Source organism: Conger conger, chromosome 13 (assembly GCF_963514075.1).
Source record: "Conger conger chromosome 13, fConCon1.1, whole genome shotgun sequence".
Taxonomy (NCBI): Eukaryota; Metazoa; Chordata; class Actinopteri; order Anguilliformes; family Congridae; genus Conger; species Conger conger.
In genome coordinates, this window is record NC_083772.1 from 3121408 (window position 1) to 3144844 (window position 23437).

Below are 23437 nucleotides of genomic sequence, written 5' to 3' on the forward strand. Positions count from 1 at the left end.
TTCAGCCCAACACGCAGTGGGGGTGTCACAACCCCCGTTGTATTTACATTCACTGTCGAATTTACAGATCTGTTTTTGTACGTGCAGTAAAAGCCACAAACATAAGGACCACTGGGACTAGCTGTGGACATTTTAAACAATAGGAATAGGATGGAAAATGTAATGGCTTGTCACACCAATCAGTGCAATTTATAGTAATCAGCAAGGCCAAGTAAGGTGAATACAGCAACCTTATCGCAGTGATACCAAGAGCGCTTTCAGTAAAGCCAGCTTTAGATGTGTACTTGGAGCAGCTCAGGTGGGGCTACAGTAGGCCATTTGTAATTAGCAGCCCGATCAGGAAAACAAATACAATTGATACCCGGAGGACAACAGCTTTGTTTTCTGAATTACTTTAATTTGCTTGACATTGCAGATTAGTGAAGCAGCTACAATGAAACACTCTACTTAAATGCATGCCATTAAATGATGAATCAGAGCTGAAGAGAAGAACAATGCATCAATGCTACCTACAGTATAAGAGTAAATAGTCAACTACATCTCCTGCTACTGCTACTGCTACTACTACTACTACTACTACTACTGCTACTGCTACTGCTGCTAACAGACAAAGACAAGATAAACAAATTAAGTGAAACATGCATAACGTACATTCATGTAAAGTGTCTTTACTCTTAAATTGCATGACTGTAAATAAGATCTTATACCACGGTCTGGGTGAATACTCGATTCCCATTGGATGCTATGATTGGTGGTGATTATTTTCATACAAGTCGTTCAATCTTTGGCAGATAGTACCAGTCAAGCCTCATCACCATAAAAAATTCATACACTGCCTGCAATTTGCTGCAACTTAAGGAGAGACCCAAAGCCATCAGTGTGTCATGAAAACTTTAACCACTGACATACCCTTCCATCTACCACTGGTTGAGTGCAGTGAAGAAGGTACTAGCTCTACCTTCAGAAGGTGCGCGGATTATAGTTCCAACTGTCTATCTTCTCCAAAAACAATGTCTCTAGTCCCCCCATCAAAACCGAACTTAGCCATCTGCCTAGCTTCTCTATTTTGACCAGAACTTCAAACACATGTTTAATTGGGTTAAGATCTGGTGATCGACTTGGCCAGTCTAAAACCCTCCACTTTTCTCCATAATGAAGTCCTTTGTAGTGTTGGCAGTGTGTTTTGGGTCATTGTCTTGCTGCATAATGAAGTTCCTCCCAATTCGTTTGCACGCATTTCTCTGTAAGTTTGCAGACAGAACGTTTTTGTAAACTTCTGAATTCATCCTGCTGCTACCATCATGAGTTACATCATAAATAAAGATAAGTGAACCCACTCCAGAAGCAGCCATGCAAGCCCAAGCCATGACACTTCCTCCACCGTGCTTCACAGATGAGCTCCTATGTTTTGGATCATGAGCAGATCCCTTCTTTCTTCACACTTTAACTTTTCCCTCAATTTCGTAGAGGTTAATCTTGGACTCATCAGTCGGTTACAGGACTTGTGTGGCTCATCTCTGTACTTCTTTGTTTGCATCTTATAGCCTCTATATTGCTGCTTTCTAAGACTTCCTCGGACAGTTGATTGAGATACCTTCACCCCTGCCCTGTGGAGATTGTTTGTGATGTCACTGACTGATGTTTTGGGGTTTTTTTCTTCACAGCTCTCACAATGTTTCTGTCATCCACTGCGGTTGTTTTCCTTGGTCGACCTGTTCGATGTCTGTTGCTCAATATGCCAGCGGTTTTTGGGGGTCGGCCTGTAGCCTAGTGGTAAAGGTAAATTACTGGGACCTGCAATGTCGGTGGTTCGATCCCGTGTAGCCACAATAAGATCCGCACAGCCGTTGGGCCCTTGAGCAAGGCCCTTAACCCTGCATTGCTCCAGGGGAGGATTGTCTCCTGCTTAGTCTAATCAACTGATTGTCGCTCTGGATAAAAGTGTCTGCCAAGTGCCATTAATGTAAGGTAATGTAATGTTTTTATTTTTCAGGACATTCCAAGTTGTTGTACAAGCTATCCCCAATACTTGTGCAATGGCTCTGATCAATTTCCCCTCTTCTCTAAGCTTCAAAGTGGCTTGCTTTTCTCCCCAAGACACCTCTCTGGTCTTCATGTTGGTTTATCTTTTCTAACACAAATGCAGTCATCACAGGCAAAACCCAAGGCTAAAACCAAGAGTAGACATTCAGAACAATGTATTGTTTAACCAATCAATCTAACAGGACACATCTGGGCAACCTGTCAGCTACATGTTCCAATACTTTTGCTCACCTAAACATTGGGGTGGTCTGATAAAAAAAGGTGATAAGTTCTAAGTTATTGAACAAATCTAGATTTAAAAAAAACCCCAGAAAATAAAAGCTGAAATTCGGATCTGTCATCTCGTGTACATCTTTTTAAATCAAACTAAATTGTCTTCAGTGCATAACAAAAACAAAGGAATTGACCTCGCTGTTCCAATACTTTTTTTCATATACAAGAAATAGGAACATTTCCGCATTAATTCAGGATACCATTGTTTTATCAACAACGGTTTATTATTTTATAACATGCACGGGGGGACCTCAACTTCGCAGACGACATGAATACTCTCTCCGGAGTAGCACCCAGCTTAATGACTTAATGTCTCTGCTGCAAAAACGAGTCCTGAAGCAATTTGCTTCTTTTATTGCACCGAAGAAAATTACATGGATTCCCTTGTGCTACCAGCTTTTCTCCGCGACCAACCTCTCTTTCAAACCACACAAAACAGAAACCCCAATCATTACCACTCTTAAAGCTGCTAACCCTCATTTCCCAACAATGGCAAAATCGATTATAGATTTAAATTCCAAAAACATTTCACAGGGGGGGAAACATCAATAAGAAAAGCAAAAATCCGGGCGTAATCCGAATTGTCCAGTTTTTCTGGAGAAATCGGTTAAAACCGACAATGAGCAGCCGTGCCGGTACGTTATCATCATAAATGTACATGTCTGACACAGTTACGTAAACTCAACTCGCAAGCCACGCAACAAACCAAAAGCCAGCTCTTAGTATAAACAAGTCACACCTATGTGCTATACTGCTAGTTGGAAATATTAATTAGTAAACACATGAAGGTAAACTGCACCCACGCTATTTTAAATTAACCTTACACCTGAAGACTGTCGCAAGCCAGCGATTGAATGGGCAGCCGGAGCATCATGCGCACTGCCACTTTGAGTTACAGCTACATCTTAACACCAGCGAGAAAAGTAATTTTAAAACAAACCTGTGAATTCACGAGGGATCCTGCGCACTTTCCAGTTTCCAGAGAAATCCTTAACTTGGCCCCGTCTGTATATTAAATCAATTAATGAGCTAGTTATGAGAGCTATTTAACTCGTATGAAAAGCCAGCCTGACTGACACACTGACTGCACTAGTAGGTTCTGTTCTGCTTTGTCAACGCTGTCCTACTCTCGACTCCTCGAGTGTCAAACGTGACCCCAATATGGACTCCACCCCTACTGCCTACGCATTGGTCAGTATCTTGAGGTCGCCATGGAGATATTTGCATATGACATCATTCCGTGCCGATTGGTTCAGAGCCCCGCCAGTCTCTTTATATAAATATGTCAAATGCCTCACGTGGAAATCCATGTTGCTGTGCCGTCAGACAATTCCGACGAATCCGTAGTAGCTGAGGTTGCTAACACAAGAACAGTTGGATGAATCGAGCAGTGACAAAACGTGGTTGGTTACTGTTATCTAAAGCAGTTACACAACGGCGTGTACCGTCAATGTGGACAGCTAGTTAGTTAAACGGTATCTAAGGTTTTCAGCATTTCAGCATTTCATGTGTATTCTGCTAGTTTCTGGATGTGATGCTTTGACTTATGGTAGAACCTATGCACTTGTAAATCGCTTTGGATTAAAAGCGTCTGCCAAATGACTAAAATGTAAATGTAAATGTAAGGTTAAATGAATCGATTACTAGCCAATACGTCTTCTTGATTAATTAGCCTATTATACATCCCGTTAGGATAGTAGGGCGCAATTTAAAGATACGACATTGCGCGTATCTTTAAATTGTTGCCAACTATGTGACAATATTCATTTAAAGCAGCACAATTCAGCCCTTACTTATAAAAATAATATAAAAAAAATATAATAAAATAACTTTCAGTCCGCTGTTGCACTGCGCTTCTTGAGAGTGTGCCATTTAACAACACACCTGGCACAATCCGAGAAGCCTCTCGTTGTTGTTTGAGATAACGTGAATTGTAGGGGACGGTTCCACAAGTTTAGCTCGCATGTAACTAATAAACTCGAATAGTCTTGCTTATCCCCGTTTGCTGACTGCACATTCTACTGTAGGGGACCAGTAGCCCACAGTATCAGTGGTTATCGTATATAAGGCTCGACAGAGTTCTGATAAATGTATTTTGCATAGCAGTCTTAACTGGGGAACTGGCTAGTGGTACAGTGCACAAAACTCCGCCCTCATACCTCACGTGCTGGTTACAAGACTGGTCATTACGAAACAAGCATATTGCGTCGTCGTAATTAAAGTAAAGAGGGGAAGTCGGGCAGGTGAATTACTTTGATGGGAAACATGGTACTCTCAGTTGCGGGTTATACAACCGAAAGTATCACATTTTTATTACATAAGCCTGCAATGCGGTATCAATGTGGGTCTCGTCCGGTTTTGGTGTGTTGTGATTGCTGGACGTTCACTTAATCTGATCTGCCAGTTCCCAGTTGAGTGAATAACATCAATCTGGCATTGTTAGATTTCAGCCTGATTTCAGTACACCTGGCTCCTTTCTTGCTTCTGTTTCACAAACTTTGGGTCTTCTATACATGTTTTCAAAGTGATGAATTGACAACTTGTATTCATGTTTGCGGCACTTGCAAAACTAATATTAAACAACGTGTGAAACAATTTAATTTTCAATAGAATTGTGATTTGAGACGAATTTGTTGGCAGAATAAATTTAGGATAGCACTTAAGGAAAGATGAATCGAGATAGGCCTACTAATAAAGAGGGTATGGAAAATATTTGGCCAGTTCAATTCAGAAGGCTCATGAAACAATAAGGAAACACACAACATCATTCGTGTGGAGGATGTTATCTAGACTTGAATCTAATTTATAGGTTTGCATGAGGTCAGAAGGTGCAGAACGGTCATTGACACGGGGTGGAATGTTGGTGCAGTGGTTTAGCCCTGCTGCCTCACAGGAAGTTTGAGTTCTGGCGACTTTGGCGATGGCATTTCCTCTGTCAGGGACCCTACTTCACATACATTATGAAGTCAGTATTTTTGTAGTCGAAGGCATTCTGTCTCCAGTGCCCCATTGGATGCTGGGAGAGACATTAATGAATGGTCCATACACCGAGAGAGGTCTGATTGACAGGCGGAAAAGCTTATCAATTCTGTGCAATTTGCTTGGTAAACAGAGAGAGAACTACACATGATTAAAAATATATTTCCGTTCAACTTGGCTTACAAAGCGACGTATAATGCCAGAGAGGGTGTTGTTGTCACACTATCGCTCAATGAAAGGCGCGCGGTATGCATCAATAGGCCTGGGCCTATTCATTGTGCATGCACCCACAGGAAATGTGACGTTATGAACATGATACGGGCACGGAGCAGATGGGGACGGAATAGTACATAAACAAGCCCAAACGCCGGACTGCTAAAGGCCTGAGCCAACTCCATCAATATGGCTAGCCACGCTGAGCCGGAGTACTGGCAGCCACAGACGGTGGCCTTTCAGCTTAGAGACGGAGTGACTGTAGATAACACACTGGACACAGCCCCAGAGCCCCACCAGGGTTTGAGAACGCTTCAAGAGTACATACAGGCAGCCAAGGGTCAAGCAACACTCTTTAAAGGCACTCTTACCTTTTCTCATCCGATGGTGATGCCATGAACAAGGAGAGCAGACCGATACAATGTTCCGTTCAGACTCACAGGAAAGTACTTTAGTACAGGGGGTTTTCAAGTTTCCAAGTCATGTGTTATAAAGCGTTATATTAAAAATAAAAATATGCATATATTTTTAAATTGTTCTGTATATATTATAATACAGTCACTGCATATTAAGTCTGGCCTGATAGCCCTTGCAGTACCTTCAGGGACCCATAGGGGTCTCAGGAAGATGGAGATGAAAGACAAATATGTCCATGTGAATATAATTTCCTGTTATACGCGTATGGGAACCACACACACACACACACACACACACACACAGCTCAGCTCAGACTCATCCTCTCCACGGAGCAGAGCCTCGGAGGCTTTCCTGTTCCGGGCTCTCCCACACGCAGACGCGCGTGCGCCCAGTGCCCTCTCCCTCCAGTGCCCTCTCCCTCCAGGGCCCTCTCCCTCCAGGGCCCTCTCCCTCCAGGGCCCTCTCCCTCCAGGGCCCTCTTCCTCACTCAGGCACCGTGGGCGGCTCTGTGCGGTGGAACCCCGGAGAAAGCTGAGTCACGGAGACGTGAGTGGGTAAGGGCAGGCAGCGGAAACACCCCCAGCTCAGCCCGTTTACCTGTACAGAGGCGCTCATGTGCACTTAGCATCAGAGCATTGTCCTTAGACCAGGGGTCGGCAACCCTGGTCCTGGAGAGCCGCAGGGTGCGCTGGCTTTCGTTGTTACTTGGCATTAATTGATCAATGAAAGCCGTTGATTGCACAGTTAACTCGCCTCACCTGGTTTCTTGGGTCTGAATCGGTTGCTTATTTTAAGGTGGAGACGAAAGCCAGCACACCCTGCGGCTCTCCAGGACCAGGGTTGCCGACCCCTGCCTTAGACACATACACAACAATGAGAACGTGTTTGAATACATATGCATTCTGAAGCATGTGCTGTATACCTACAACAGTAGGCCCCCTTACTATTTAAGAACAATTCATGAAAACGAGAGGTCCTGCCTGGAATAAAAGACTAAAAGCCTCTGCTGGTGTTGCATACTTTGAGATTTAGCCCTTTGTAACTTGGCATTTATTTTCACAAGCAATTTTCACAACAATAGAATCGGGGGGCTAGGTGTGGTGTGCGTTCAGTGCGCTAGGCATATATTTGCTTTTTGGCTTGATGATACATGCCGCATCTATTGCTGTGTGTTTTAATAAGGCAATACTTCCGGTAATAATAATCAGACAGTTTCAGCGCTCGCTATGACTCATTCCCAGGATGAGAATTCATACAGAACCTGTTTTGTGGGGGAGGTAATTGTGTTTGAACACTATATGTGATCACTCAACCAATCTGCATGCGTTCTGCACTGGCAATAAAAGCACAGGACAAAATTGAGTTACACCCAGAACTGTGACCTCACTAAATTCAAATGAAGAACTGTATGAAATGTAGAAAAAAAAATTGAAATTCAAATGGGAAAAATGCTAGTAGAAGGATGCAAGGCAAATGCTAAATTCTGGAAGTGTGCCATTTGAACTGTCCACGAGTGGACAACATCATGTACCCGCAGCTGCACTGTGTCTCCCTCTGTTGGAATGTTTGAGAATTGCATGTCTCAGCCACGGGAACTGGAATGCCCCAGCAAATGACAAATCAATAAGCAAGATAAGCAAGAGGGGGGAATTAGCGTTAGTTTGTGTAAAACACTGCCTTTCTTTCAGGTGCTCCTTGTTGCTACATCAAAGTGATATCCACAGTTTAATATATTCGGATGCGTTCTGGTTGAAGCGACTTCAACCAAACAAAGTAGACCCCCACGCAGAGTGTAGTCAGCAACAGTAACCCCATTACCATTTGATGTGGATGCTGGGTGGAAATTGGTGCCAAGATGTGTCATCATTGCAAAGGCACAACCAGCCATTTATTGCAAATCACTCCAAACCTAACATCTGGTGGACCTATGACCCAGGTATACAAAGGAATAAGCACACAGCCATTTCCAAATGAACAATGTTTTTTCTTTTTTCTTATTGTGTGACGTCAATCAGCAGACTGAGTCACAGGAGATCAGGTATCCGCCAATAAAACAGCTCCCTGCACTCTGCATCACAGCAGAATGCTTCATTTAAGTGTTTTATTGGGGCACTGAGTGTTCACCTCAGTAACTCTGTTTGTTGCTTTTCCTCAGCAGAAAATGTCAAGTCAAAGACATCAATTCTGCGTTCATCTTGGCATACCCATAATACATTAAACACTGTTTTCAAAGCAAATAGCAGAATTTAAAATCTGCTACTGCCAAACACAAACACGCTGCCTCTTGCCTCTCTGTACACCTTCATAACCAACAGGGAATTTTGAATGCTGGGTGCGGGTACTTCAGATTGCAAGTCCATAGTTATCACACAACTGTGTAAGTGCAAAATGGCTGCCGTCATGCCCTCAAATCAACAAAATTGCAGATTTATCGCCATCGCAGGTGAACATTTAGCATGGTTTCTGCATGTTTGTGGATTCTAAAATGGATTTACATTTATTGGTTCTTTGTTTTGCAAATAAACAAAATAAAAATGGAATTATTCAGCTTCGTTTTCACACCTCTTGCACAGGGCACACGTCAGTTCAGTTTCTATTTGTTTGATGGGATTAGGAGGAGATCATATCTGCTTTATGTCTTGTAGGGCTTGTTAGTGATTCATAGGTTAGCAAAAATGTTCCAAAGAAAATTGGTGGAATTCTGCACGAGTGCAAATGTTGCGTGTGTTTGCATTCGTATGCATCTCCATTAAAAAAATAAAAATACTCCATATGTATAAACAAAATACAACAGCAAACTAATTCACATTGTTTGAACTGTATTTGCAGGTGATTTAAGCACATTTCCTATTTAAAAATGTAAAGGATAGAGTTTAGATATATAGTCCACCCCTAATTCCAGCAATACTAACAGGTGCAATCAATGTCCACAATGACTCACACCCATAGTCTTCCAGCATCCCTTACCACTGTTGCTCAGCTTGTTTTCGTGGTGGTTTAGACTGTGGAAACATGTTGCAGCAAATCCTTTGGAAAATGTTCCATATAAAAGTGAAAATGAAAGTGGAACACAGAGGATGCCTCTTCCCCAGTCGCGTACAACCTACTCTGGCTCCACACTAACAGCAAAACTCCCCTTCTCTTCAATCTACAGGTCGCCCCCAATTTGCACGTGCAAGGATTGGTGGCCAGGGAACAGAGTCCTCCCCGTGGGGGGGGTGTGGGAGGGGAAGCGGAGGTGGAGGAGGCAGACGGCCCCTCCAGCAGCTCAGTGGTGGTGATCAGTGCCCCGGGAGAGATTGAAGCTCACAGTCCTTTCCTGCTCCAGGGCCGCTCCTCTTTGGGCTCGGCGGTGTGGGCGAGGTGCTCATGCGTGTCAGGTCAGGCGTGGGACGGAGTAGCGGAGCGTGGCTCCTGACTGGGCCGCTGTCTGAGCAGTGAGGGGTGATTCCCGGAGGACCGGGCCCCACACACACACACACCCTCCCCCAGCGTGAGTCATGGCCTAGCATTATGCCAGGTAATTAGAAGCACAGAGATGGTCCGCGTGCACGCGTGTGTATGTGTGCGCGCGTGTGTGTATGTGCGCGCTTGTGTATGTGCGCGCGTGTGTATGTGCGCGCGCGTGTATGTGCGCGCGTGAGCGTGCGCGGATGCGTGTTGGGGTTATGAAAATAATTCACCAGTTGGAAGATGCCTTTCAAATACAACACCGACACTGAAACAGGAGAAATAGGATAAAACAAACGTGACGTTTATCCCAAAGTAATTAAACCTGTAATTCTATCACTGAAGCTGCTTGGTAAATGGTAAATGGTTGGCATTTATATAGCGCCTTTATCCAAAGCGCTGTACAATTGATGCTTCTCATTCACCCATTCATACACACACTCACAGAGATTGGCTGCCATGCAAGGTACCAACCAGCTCCTCGGGAGCATTTGGGGGTTAGGTGTCTTGCTCAAGAACACTTCGACACAGCCCGGGCGGGGGATCGACCCGGCAACCCTCCGTCTGCCTTAAACCTTAAACCTGCATTGCTCCAGGGGAGGATGTTCTCCTGCTTAGTCTAATCAACTTTATGTCGCTCTGGATAAGAGCGTCTGCCAAATGCCAATAATGTAATGTAACTCCACAGAGCTGGAACAGGTCCCTGACTGAAGAGAGGTGTCATTTCTGAGGTTACCCTGCCAACCAGAACCCTCTGTCCCTGCAAATATTACAGCTGATTAAACATGTCAGGGGAGTTCTGACCAGTCAGACATTGCACCAATCTAATCAGGATGCAGCACGGACCCATTACAACCACTTATTAAAGTACACACACGGGAGAAACACTCTTAATAATACTAGTAATAGATTATGACAAACCTTGTTTTCAAACTCTATACCATCAACTGTATGCATCATACAACACCGACAAGCTGGAAACCAGTGTGGTTTGTGGTGTGCAGTAGTCATTTCAGTGCCAAGCGCACCATGATGTTTTGGGACCGCACGTTGCCTCTCTCCCAGAGCCGGTGGAGGTGAATCATGTCCGGTCCCTCTCCCTGGATGAAAACACTTTTAAAAATAAACAAAAAGCTTTTCCACCCAGCAGTGACACCAAGGTGGCCATAAACGGAATGGGTTGCTCTTAAAAGCCTCACCCCGTGATATCTGTTAGCTTAGTCGCGGACACGGAATAATAAAAAGGTCACATCGCACACTCAAGCTGTGTAACTGGTAATCGGAAAGACTGCCCACGATTGAGACAGAGCCACAGCAGAACGTCACGTGTGTGCGAGGACATGGCAGGGTCTCGGGTCACTGTGGTAATTTTATCCCCTTTTTACGAGAACCAAAGCACTTTTCAATCAAAACGGTCACAGGCAGCTTCAAATAAAATACAAAAAAGAAAAAGAAAAAAGATCCAGATGGAGGTAAAACTGTAGGTGATGCATGGGCCTCCACCCCCTGAGTTAAGTGATAGAAATACACAAAATGAAACCGGGTGCTGTTGAACTCCATTCAGCAAAAGCGCTCAGTCTGACCTGCAAATGCCCAGAATTCTCACTATGAGGGTGACCAGCAGCCATCGCACAGTGGAATGATCTAGAAGTAACTCGTTAAGAGTCTATAGCCTTGTCAAAAACAGCTCAGCGCACACATACACATCTCATTCCATGCCAAAAACACAGAGAGACTTTGAATAAACAGGTAGCCCCTTACTGGGTCTGGTTAACCCAGACAGTGAGATCACCACTTACAGCGAGACCCTCAGTACAGCGGTCTGTGGGTAAATGCGAAAAAGCACTGCTCGGAGCACGAGCCTCCTGCTAATCAAACTTTAAGCCACAAAAGCAGTTTCCTCAATAGCATACAATACAACTGCAACAAAATGTAGTGCTGTAAGGCAAAGATCATGAGAAGAATATATTCCATGGGTTTTTATTTCTCAGACAAAATTATAAAAGGGATGTCTGATGTAATGACAATTCATACTAGTTTTTTCTGATTGGTGAAAACGTTGAGAGACACTGATCAGACACTAAAGACGAGACCGCTGGTTACTGGTGTCCGTTTCCATCTTTGTTAAAAGACCTCAGAGGTTTATATCGCTGCTTGTAGTTGAAAAGATTTGAGGGAGCTTGTGAAAACAAAAATCTTGCTAGCCAAGTAATGAAGAAGCAAGTTAATTATCTTGATAGCTAAGAAATGCCAATTTGCTTAACAGCTAGTAAGAAGGACAGCTTCACGTCTAACTACTCTAACCAGCAAGTTACTTCACAACCAAGAGAATCTTTATCCATTTTCCAGTGCCCGATATGCCATATTGTGCATCTAACAATCAGAGACTAAAATGCGGAGGCATACTTATTGTGATTGTTATTTTGCCCTAAAAACATAGTGGTGGGAACACATTCAAACACCACTCAACCTTTATCATGTGGTAAACATAGTGTTCCGATGTCGTTGGTTTTTAGGCTAAAAAGAGAACATGCTGTGAAAGAGCTGAATACAGGGAGGCAGGTACCGGTCGGGGTAACGTCCGTGTCCTCGTTGACGTGGAGCAGGACACCAGGACGCGGTTAGAGCCTCTGAGAGGCTGCCCATGGACAGAATGTGCTGGGAGGGAATTAGACGTTTCAGAGACAGCACATTACGTCTTCTACCTTTTTTCCCCCCACTAAGACGGAGACTGAGATTAAGCCACTTGGAATAGAAAAGACTTGAAGGAACGTGTGCTAGAGGAGGCTGCTACGGCTCCCATATGCTGTCGGTGGAAAGAAAGACAGGGGGCTCTAAACCACACGGCCTGGGCACTCTGCTCCAACCCACCCCAACCCACCTCACCAGGACCAGGCCCGGCACTCTAACGGACAGCACCGGGGAAATGGCGCAACTGGAGAACCCACATGTTGGCAAACGAGCACACAGCACACAGTAGCTTACGCGTGACAGTTATCAACACACCAACCCGCCCCCAACCCCTCCGACTGTGCAAACCGACATCATAACAGCACTGTTACCCTGTCCGTGGGTCACAAAGTCTGCAGTGCATAACTGAAGTCAGCAGCAGTAGGTCAGGTTATTTTTCTCTTTTTTTTAAATCAAAGTGTAGTGTGACACGGCGATGGCATTGACGGGTTTGTGAATGAAGCTCCCGCTTCACACTTCTCAGGGTAGACGTTGGACGAACTCCTGAAGTCGCGTGTGCCGTACGGGGACATTCAGGAGACCACAGAGACCGCGCCCTACACCCCTGGGACAGAGGAACCTCATGGCTCACTACGCTCCTCTGGCCTCCTGCGTTCCTCCCCGTGTCCCAGCGGCTGCCAGGGCAGGGGTCCGTAAACAGGCTGTTAGTTCAGAGGTGGGCAATGAGGGCCGTGTCTGCTTCTGGTTTTCATACCGAACGCTGGCCTTAATTACTTAATTGGTCCTGACATTTACGTCATCTGACATCTTAGCTACAGTTCTTGATGAAGGCATTAAAGACTGTTCTTGTGTCCCTGTATGATAATGCTTTTACTGTGATCTAATCTGAGGGAACTAGTGTTGGTGTATACGGCCAATTAGCTCATTTAGCCAGAGTAATTGGTGGAAACAAAAACCTGCACGCACACCGGCCCTCCAGGACTGGAGTTGCCCACCCGTGTGCTAGGAGAAGGTCTGCCAGCTGGCCCATCACAGGCCCTTCTGTCTTAAAAGTTGGGAAACCCCGAAACAACCAGTGAAAATGGAAAATAACTTTTAAAAATAATCAGTAAAATGGAAAATAACTTTAATAAAACTTCCTATGAAAAAACATCTACCAAACAAAGCCTGTACATTTGAAAGTATTCAGTGTCTACAAGATTCCAAGGCTACCGGTGCAAAGTACAGCAGCATCACATAAGAACCCACTGAAATATACATGACAAGCAGACTCCAGGAGCCTAGGTTCATATATATATGTGTGTATATATATATATTTATATACGTATATTGCACAAAATCAAATGCAGATGTTGGAAGAGCACCTCGTAAAAAAAAACAAAAAAAACAAGTAGCTTTGAGACATTCAAACTAAATGGTCCTTAATGCTTTCTGGCGGGCAGTTCTCACCTGTGGGTTTCATTTGCCACACAGTACCACCCACACCTGCAGATATAAAACATACACTTTAAAACATACATATTCCTCATCTTAAAATATACATTCCCCTTTGAGCAGAAAACACAGTAAAAGAAACGTGACTGGTCTGGTTTCGTTTTTGGTCCCGGATCAGTTAATTTGTATTATTTTCTTTTGTAAGTATATTTGTATAGTTATTGTCAAAATTGTTTAGGGTAAACTATTTTGTTTAGCAAATGGTATTAAGACACGTTCCCATTTGAAACTGAGGACCGTGAGGGAATGGGATAGATACTTGTGAGACACAACCAGACTCAAACCCCTGCCATGCAACCCTTGAACCCGTGGAATGAGACACCCTCTCCCCGCGCATCACTGACGCAGGGCAATTATACATCTCCAAAACGAGGAAAGACGCTTCCTTTTCCCAGACAGTCTTTTCACGTGAAGCGATTTAAGAAAAAAATCTTCATTGAAAAGCAGAAGTGAGTTACATGTTTAGAACACACTCTTTCTTTCTGTGAAACTCAAAGCATCTCCACATCATAAGATTCCAGTGTTTAGTGGTCCAAAATGGTGGCGATTTGAACCCGGACCAAGGCTCAAGGCCCAAGGCTCCGTTCACAGTTCTGAAGTAGTCTGGCACATAGACATACAAAAACAAAACAAAAAAAACATAAAAAGAAAAAAAAAACAAAAAGAAACATTTGTTTTTTCAATCCCCCCACAGTCTGAGGCACGTGTTTGAAATCTTCCCAAAGGAGGCGTCGCTATGAACAGTTAAGAAATGCACTTTGCTCAGGCTTCTACATTTGGCGTCGTTTAAGACACGGGTGAAGGCGACTTAGTCTGTGTCCGGTAACTGTGCTGGTCTTTAGTCTTTCGACGGAGAGGGAAGCACTTGTCCCCTCATACCTCGGGGGGGGGGGAAAGACACTTGTCATTTGTAGCTTGGAGGCCTGGCGACCTTTGACCTCAGCAACTCCCCCCCCCCCCCTTTTATCAAGGCAATACAAAATTAGACCTTCTGGACCCATACAATTCGATCTGCTTTTCACCTACTTCAGTTCAAATAAAGCCGTTAGACGCTCAGGGCGTGGCTACAGTGTAAGGTGGGTGAAGGGCCTCCCTCGCCCTTTCCCCATTGGCTGTTCCACAACAACACAACGCAGGGGTCGTGCCCAGCAGTGCCCGCCCACTCTTAACGTGCAAATTCCGCAACACGGGGATTACCATCGACACACAATTATGTCACAGAATGAAGGAAACCAGAATGGAGGGCAGACACCGTCCTGGTCAAGGTCTGTGAGGAGGCAGAGTAGCTTAGAGTGCAGGGCTGGTTTTTTTTTTTTTTTTGGAGTGGGGGTTGGTGGGGGGTGTCACTGGTAGGAAGCTCCGCCCCTCAGTTCCCTTCTTTAGTGCCCTGATTGGTCAGTGGTGTGGTCCGCAGCCTGGCACTAGGACCGGTTGTCTTTGGCCACGTTGTGTGCCATCCAGTTCACTTTGGTGGTCCAGCTCTCTCTCAGAGCCTCGTCGAACTTCTGCCGGAACTGTTTGAGAGCTTCGTCATCGGTCTTCCCCAGGGCCAGCGAGTCCTGCAGTCAGCACACGCCCGTTAGTACAGCGTAAACCCGGCCCTGTCGCCATCCGCCACCCCACCCTGCTCTCTACCACACTGAATATACACCCACCTTCTCTCTACCACACTGAATATACACCCACCTTCTCTCTACCACACCAACTACACACCAACCCCCTCTCTACACCCCACCCTGCTCTCTACCACACTGAATATACACCCACCCTGCTCTCTACCACACTGAATATACACCCACCTTCTCTCTACCACACTGAATATACACCCACCCTGCTCTCTACCACACTGAATATACACCCACCTTCTCTCTACCACACCGAATATACACCCACCTTCTCTCTACCACACCAACTACACACCAACCCCCTCTCTACACCCCACCCTGCTCTCTACCACACTGAATATACACCCACCTTCTCTCTACCACACCAACTACACACCAACCCCCCTCTCTACACCCAACTACACACCAACACCCCTCTCTACACCCAACTACACACCAACACCCCTCTCTATACCCAACTACACACCAACACCCCTCTCCACACTGCACCCTTCTCTCTACCACACCAACTACACACCCACCTTCTCTCTACCACACTAAATATACACCCACCTTCTCTCTACCACACTGAATATACACCCACCTTCTCTCTACCACACTGAATATACACCCACCCTGCTCTCTACACCCAACTACACACCAACCCCCTCTCTGCACTGCACCCTGCTCTCTACCACACCAACTACACACTAACCCCACTCTCTACACCCAACTACACACCAACCCCCCTCTCTACACCCAACTACACACCAACCCCCTCTCTACACCCAACTACACACCAACCAACCTCTCTACACCCAACTACACACCAACCCCCCTCTCTACACCCAACTACACACTAACACCCCTCTCTACACCCAACTACACACCAACCAACCTCTCTACACTGCACCCTGCTCTCTACAACACCAACTACACACCCACCTTCACTCCCTCCCAGACCTAACCCTTCTCTCCACTCCAACCTCCTCCCCTCTACACCCCAACCTTCTCTCTCTCCTCTACACTCTAACCTTCTGTCCTCACCCCACCCTCCCACCCTCCCTCCCTCCCTCCCTCCCTCCGCTCACCTTTAGATACTGAATATCTTTGACGGAGGTGAGCTCGGGCAGACCGGCGGTCAGCATCAGGGCGAACAGGGTGATGAAGAGATTCCCGTTCTTCCGCAGGATCAGGTAGGCGTCCTCGCAGTACTGCCGAAAACTGGGAAGGAGAGAGCAGGAGGTCACCTCACGCCCTCACGCCCCAGCAGTACAGCCGCGTCACAGTGGGGCAGAGGACCCCGAGGAACGGGCACTCACCTGCCGAATTTCTCCGTGTTCCCCGTCCGGCCCTGCTGGATGACGTGGATGAAGTCGTGGGTGAGGATGAACGGAACCCTCTCCCGCTTGATTCCAAACTTGGACTTGAAGTTCCCAAGGATGTGTCCAAAGTCAATGTGAAAGAGCTAAAACACAAATTCAAAATTCAAACAGATGTCCCGAAAGCGCGCGTGGCTGCCTCTGGGCCCCTCCTCGGGGCCGAACGGGCCCTGCAGCGGGATCTCACCTGTCCCGTGCTGCGCACCATGATGTTGTCACTGTGCCGGTCCCCGATGCCCAGCACGTAGGTGGCTACACAGTAGCCGGCGCAGGACAGGGTGAACTCCTCAATGGCACGCTCCAGAGCATCTCTGCAACACCACAGCACAGAGCACAGAGCACAGAGCCTGTTAGACCAGCAGCCAGCAGCAGTGACATTTCATTACTGACACACACACACACACACACACACACACACACACACGCACGCACACGCACACACACGCACGCACACGCACGCACACGCACGCACACACACGCACACACACGCACACACACGCACACACACGCACACACACGCATACCAACATACAAGCACATGTGCGCACACACGCACACACACACACACACACACACACACGCACGCACGCACGCACGCACGCACGCACATGCAAACACACATATAGGCATACACACATACACGCGCACACACGCATACATACATACACACACGCACGCACGCACGCACGCGTGCACACACATACATACACACATACAGGTATACACACACATGCACGCGTGCACACACATGCATACACACATGCACACACACACGTGCACACACATACATACATACACACACACACACACACACATCACTTCCTAAGTGGGCTGCATTGCAGAGCTTTTCACATCAGCTTCTCCATTCTCCTGCAGTGTTTCATATTTCATATTTCACACCCCACAGGTTTCTGTTCTGCACTCATCTGCAGTAGATTAACCTCCTCCAGAAATCCCGCTAACACAGCCAAACCCAGAATATCCCAGAAAAAATACAGACATTTATTGCATAAATACATGACAAATAAATAGTTTGGGCTTTCTAATAATACAATAAAGGCTGGCCTGAGTTAAGCTACTTGCTCATAAAGAAAAGAGTTTCTGTCGAATTGCAGATTCAGCTTGATGAGCTGTTGGCCTGGATTGGATTTCTTTTACTTTGGAGATTTAAACATTTTTTGTCTTGGAAATAAATAAAAGTATTACACAAACACAATATTGTTACTCTCATTTGTATTATTTAGCTAGATCTGAGTGAATTTAATCAATTATAATTTTGCAAGCAGGCCAAAATGATATTATTGTAAAATTATAACACTGTTATCACGAAAACGGGTATGACCACATTATCTGGCATCACTCCTCACAGGCAGCCCGTTCTCAGCTGCAGAAAGATTTGACCTGGACTCTAAACTTAAGGAGTCACAATGCTGCTCCTCGGTTGCCATGGCACTGCATTATCCCCGAGTCCCTCCCCTCCCCTCCCCTCCCCCACCACAGCGCGCACGTCCTCCGCCCGTAACCACGGGATACAGAGGGGTCGTGGGAGGCCAGTCCCACAGCACAGCGGCATTCTCCCTGTGAGCCCACAGACAGACAGCCTGCTAGCACATCACCCATTACATTACAGCCCACATCTCCCATTACATTACAGCCCACATCACCCATTACATTACAACCCACATTACCCATTACATTACAGCCCACATTACCCATTACATTACAACCCACATCACCCATTACATTACAACCCACATCACCCATTACATTACAGCCCACATCTCCCATTACATTACAACCCACATCTCCCATTACATTACAGCACACATTACCCATTACATTACGTTAATGGCATTTGGCAGATGCTCTCATCCAGAGCGATGTACAGTTGATTAGACTAAGCAGGAGACAATCCTCCCCCGGAGCAATGCAGGGTTAAGGGGTCTTGCTCAAAGGCCCAATGGCTGTGCGGATCTTATTGTGACTACACTGGGGATCGAACCACCTTAGCCACTAGGCTACAGGCTGCCCCAGTCATGTATCTTAGCCACTAGGCTACAGGCTGCCCCAGTCATGTATCTTAGCCACTAGGCTACAGGCTGCCCCAGTCATGTATCTTAGCCACTAGGCTACAGGCTGCCCCAGTCATGGACCTTAACCACTATGCTACAGGCTGCCCCAGTCATGTACCTTAGCCACTAGGCTACAGGCTGCCCCAGTCATGTACCTTAGCCACTAGGCTACAGGCTGCCCCAGTCATGTATCTTAGCCACTAGGCTACAGGCTGCCCCAGTCATGTACCTTAGCCACTAGGCTACAGGCTGCCCCAGTCATGCACCTTAGCCACTAAGCTACAGGCTGTCCCAGTCATGTATCTTAGCCACGAGGCTACAGACTGCCCCAGTCATGTATCTTAGCCACTAGGCTACAGGCTGTCCCAGTCATGTATCTTAGCCACTAGGCTACAGGCTGCCCCAGTCATGCACCTTAGCCACTAGGCTACAGGCTGCCCCAGTCATGTACCTTAACCACTAGGCTACAGGCTGCCCCAGTCATGTACCTTAACCACTAGGCTACAGGCTGCCCCAGTCATGTACCTTAGCCACTAGGCTACAGGCCGTCCCAGTCATGTACCTTAACCACTATGCTACAGGCTGCCCCAGTCATGTACCTTAGCCACTAGGCTACAGGCCGTCCCAGTCATGTACCTTAACCACTAGGCTACAGGCTGCCCCAGTCATGTATATTAGCCACTAGGCTACAGGCTGCCCCAGTCATGTACCTTAGCCACTAGGCTACAGGCTGCCCCAGTCATGTACCTTAGCCACTAGGCTACAGGCTGTCCCAGTCATGTACCTTAGCCACTAGGCTACAGGCTGCCCCAGTCATGTATCTTAACCACTAGGCTACAGGCTGCCCCAGTCATGTACCTTAGCCACTAGGCTACAGGCTGCCCCAGTCATGTACCTTAGCCACTAGGCTACAGGCTGTCCCAGTCATGTACCTTAGCCACTAGGCTACAGGCTGCCCCAGTCATGTATCTTAGCCACTACACTACAGGCTGCCCCAGTCATGTACCTTAGCCACTATGCTACAGGCTGCCCCAGTCATGTATCTTAGCCACTGGGCTACAGGCTGCCCCAGTCATGTATCTAAGCCACTAGGCTACAGGCTGCCCCAGTCATGTACCTTAGCCACTAGGCTACAGGCTGTCCCAGTCATGTACCTTAGCCACTAGGCTACAGGCTGCCCCAGTCATGTATCTTAGCCACTACACTACAGGCTGCCCCAGTCATGTACCTTAGCCACTATGCTACAGGCTGCCCCAGTCATGTATCTTAGCCACTGGGCTACAGGCTGCCCCAGTCATGTATCTAAGCCACTAGGCTACAGGCTGCCCCAGTCATGTATCTTTGCCACTAGGCTACAGGCTGCCCCAGTCATGTATCTTAGCCACTAGGCTACAGACTGCCCCAGTCATGTACCTTAGCCACTAGGCTACAGACTGCCCCAGTCATGTACCTTAACCACTATGCTACAGGCTGCCCCAGTCATGTATCTTAACCACTATGCTACAGGCTGTCCCAGTCATGTATCTTAACCACTATGCTACAGGCTGCCCCAGTCATGTATCTTAGCCACTAGGCTACAGACTGCCCCAGTCATGTACCTTAGCCACTAGGCTACAGACTGCCCCAGTCATGTACCTTAACCACTATGCTACAGGCTGCCCCAGTCATGTATCTTAACCACTATGCTACAGGCTGTCCCAGTCATGTATCTTAACCACTATGCTACAGGCCTACCCAGAGTTCTTCTCCTTGAGCCAGTTGAGCAGGGCGTCCTTGTTGAACGCTGCAGCCGCCGCCACCTGGCTGCTGGTGAGCTGGATGTTGGCGATGGTCTCCGAGGCCGACACCACCTCGATCAGCCCGGACCGGTCCCCCGTCGCCAGGCAACCGTAAGGCACGATTCTGCACACGAACACAACAGCGCGCCTCCGTCAAGATTCATCGTTTTGCATTATTACATTATTGGCATTTGGCTGACGCTCTTATCCAGAGCGACATACAGTTGATTAGACCGAGCAGGAGACAATCCTCGCCTGGAGCAATGCAGGTTTAAGGTTTACAGTCCATAAGTATTTGGACAGTGGTATCATTTCTATCATTTTGGCTCTGTAATGACTGGCCCCTTTAATTTGAGGGCATTTGCATCCACATCAGTCCGTACTTTCGTCTCATAGTCATCAGTTCATCAAATCCAACGTGCCGGTGTACAAGAGCCAAAAGAACAGAACTTGCACCGCTGTCCAAATACTGACTGACCTCACTTGTATTTTTCATTTCAACTTCAAATGGAAGCAGCAACAGCATCCAGATGCTCCACGCGGTGCCTAAACCCTTTCTTATGGGGGAACCGGTGTTCACAAACGCATTATAAACAATCTTCCACTAGAGGGCCCTCCACACCTTGGAATGTCTCCGGGTGAACTTCCCGGGGCTCAGGCTCTGCGAGTTGTTAATGAATTCCAAGCCTTGGTCATGGCAGGAATAAGCAGCAGGGAGATTGGATTAACCGTGTGTGAGTCACCAACATGTGCGGGATGAGTCGGGGGGGGGGGGGGGGGAGTGGGGGGGGGGAACATTTTGACGAGCATGTGTGCTGCATTTACGCTGCAGGGATCACCTAATCCCACATTCTGGACACGCATCACCAAACACGGAGGATGAAAATCATTAGTTAAAAGAAATGAGAAGACGGGGAAGAGGGGGAGTGACAGAGAGAGAGAGAGAGAGAGAGAGAGAGAGAGAGAGCCCAATCCCCCACCCCCCCACGTCTCTCTTCCTCGACACCCCGGGTCCAACTTTTGAAGGACTGAGCCCCGTTTCGCAAAACAACGCTGCAGGGGCTCCGCTGTCAAAACAGGCCGCCTCTCGCCTGCCCAGCTCCAGATGTGGACAGCCAGTACAAAGGCGGCCGGCTGTTGACAAACCGTGAGACCTTTCCTGGACATGGTACACACTTCCTGTGACGGGCTGGAGGAGCCATCTCCCTTCTCCTGTCCCCCAGCGGAGGAGGGGAGAGGGGGGGGGGGGAGGTTGGAGGGCTGGTCCTGATTTCGGCGAAGGCACCTGAGGCCCTGTCACAGCTCATTGGACCTGGCAGGGCTTCGCCGGGCGCGGCGTCAGGCCGTGGAGGGGTCGGGGGGCGAGGGCGGTCAACGCCGGGCGGAATACGTGTGGAAGCAGGACTGGATCCCATTAGGCACCGTCGGGAGGAATAGAATATTCCGGGAGGTGTTTTCCGCGCCGGTGGAGGGCCGGCTGACTGAGTGACTGTGACTGAGTGACTGTGTGACTGAGTGACTGTGTGACTGAGTGACTGTGTGACTGTGTGACTGTGTGACTGTGTGACTGAGTGACTGAGTGACTGTGTGACTGAGTGTCTGTGTGACTGAGTGACTGAGTGACTGTGTGACTGAGTGACTGTGTGACTGAGTGACTGTGTGACTGTGTGACTGAGTGACTGTGTGACTGAGTGACTGAGTGACTGAGTGACTGTGTGACTGAGTGACTGTGTGACTGTGTGACTGTGTGACTGAGTGACTGAGTGACTGAGTGACTGTGTGACTGAGTGACTGTGTGACTGTGTGACTGAGTGACTGTGTGACTGTGTGACTGAGTGACTGTGTGACTGAGTGACTGAGTGACTGAGTGACTGTGTGACTGTGTGACTGTGCTGTGCAGCAGTGGTGCCTGGCGCACGAGTGGGCGTGCGTACACATGCGTGTGTGAGAGTGTGTGTGTGTGTGTGTGTGTGTGTGTGTGTGCATGTGCGTGTGTGCGCGTGTGTGTGTGTGTGTGCATGTGCGTGTGTCTGCGTGTGTGTGTGCGCGCGTGCGTGTGTGTGTGCGCGCGTGCGTGTGTGTGTGCGCGCGTGCGTGTGCGCGTGCGTATCGGGGGTCGGGGGTCACGCTGGCAGGGGGCCCAGCGGTGTGTCAGCTACGCCAGCCCCCCCCCCCCCCCGTCAGCTTCCCCTCCCTGCAGGAGAGGATGAGAGCCCCAGAGCTGCGGCAGGAACAAACATCCCGGTTGGACGGCCTCTCACACAAGTCAGCCTGAGGGCACGTCCTGTGGACCGCCGCTCGCTCTCCCTCTCCCTCACTCACACTCTTCCTCTCTCTCTCTCTCTCTCTCTCTCTCTCTCCCTCTCCCTCTCACTCCCTCTCCCTCTCCCTCTCCCTCTCCCTCTCCCTCTCACTCTCACTCTCACTCTCACTCTCACTCTCACTCTCACTCTCACTCTCACTCTCACTCCCTCTCCCTCTCTCTCACTCCCTCTCTCTCACTCTCACTCTCACTCTCACTCTTGCTCTCTCCCTCTCTTGCTCTCTCCCTCTCTTGCTCTCTCCCTCTCTTGCTCTCTCCTTCTCTCTCACTCTCACTCTCACTCTCACTCTCACTCTCTCCTTCTCACTCTCTCCTTCTCACTCACTCTCACTCTCACTCTCCCTCTCTTGCTCTCTCACTGCTCTTTTTTGGTCCCTTTTTTTTAACCTTTTTTCCCCCCACACCCTCTCCATCTCTCTTTTACCCTCTTCTTCACCCTCTCTCTCCTTCTCCCTCTGCTACAATCTCCACCGTTCATTCTCAAATCTCTGTCTCATGAACGCCGCTTCACTTCACTGGTCTTATATTCCCTGCCCTCTCCTCTCCCGTCTGGCCTGCCCTCCTGTCGATCCCGTGGCCCCCGGGCTGACAGCACGGCTGACAGGCCCACACGCTCCTCTGGCTCACTGACCGCCTGCTTCCTTCCTCCGCCCACAGAGCCACAGCCAGAGGACAAACACAGGGAGACAAGGAGCCAGCAGGGGACAGACAGACAGAC

The 23437-nt window shown here is 47.9% G+C and overlaps 1 protein-coding gene across 1 annotated transcript in view; it reads right to left on the bottom strand.

The window, feature by feature from the left end:
- Positions 1–13175: 13175 nt before the first annotated feature.
- The window catches only part of pik3cb (phosphatidylinositol-4,5-bisphosphate 3-kinase, catalytic subunit beta), an 82110-nt gene continuing 71848 nt past the window's right edge, over positions 13176–23437 (bottom strand). Inside the window, exons 20-24 of the mRNA XM_061217115.1 lie at positions 20353–20520; positions 16734–16857; positions 16487–16632; positions 16256–16388; positions 13176–15119 (exon numbers count right to left, since the gene is read on the bottom strand). Of these exons, the coding sequence (XP_061073099.1) occupies positions 14982–15119; positions 16256–16388; positions 16487–16632; positions 16734–16857; positions 20353–20520 (709 nt within the window). The 3' untranslated portion in view covers positions 13176–14981. The remainder of the gene's footprint in view (positions 15120–16255; positions 16389–16486; positions 16633–16733; positions 16858–20352; positions 20521–23437) is intronic.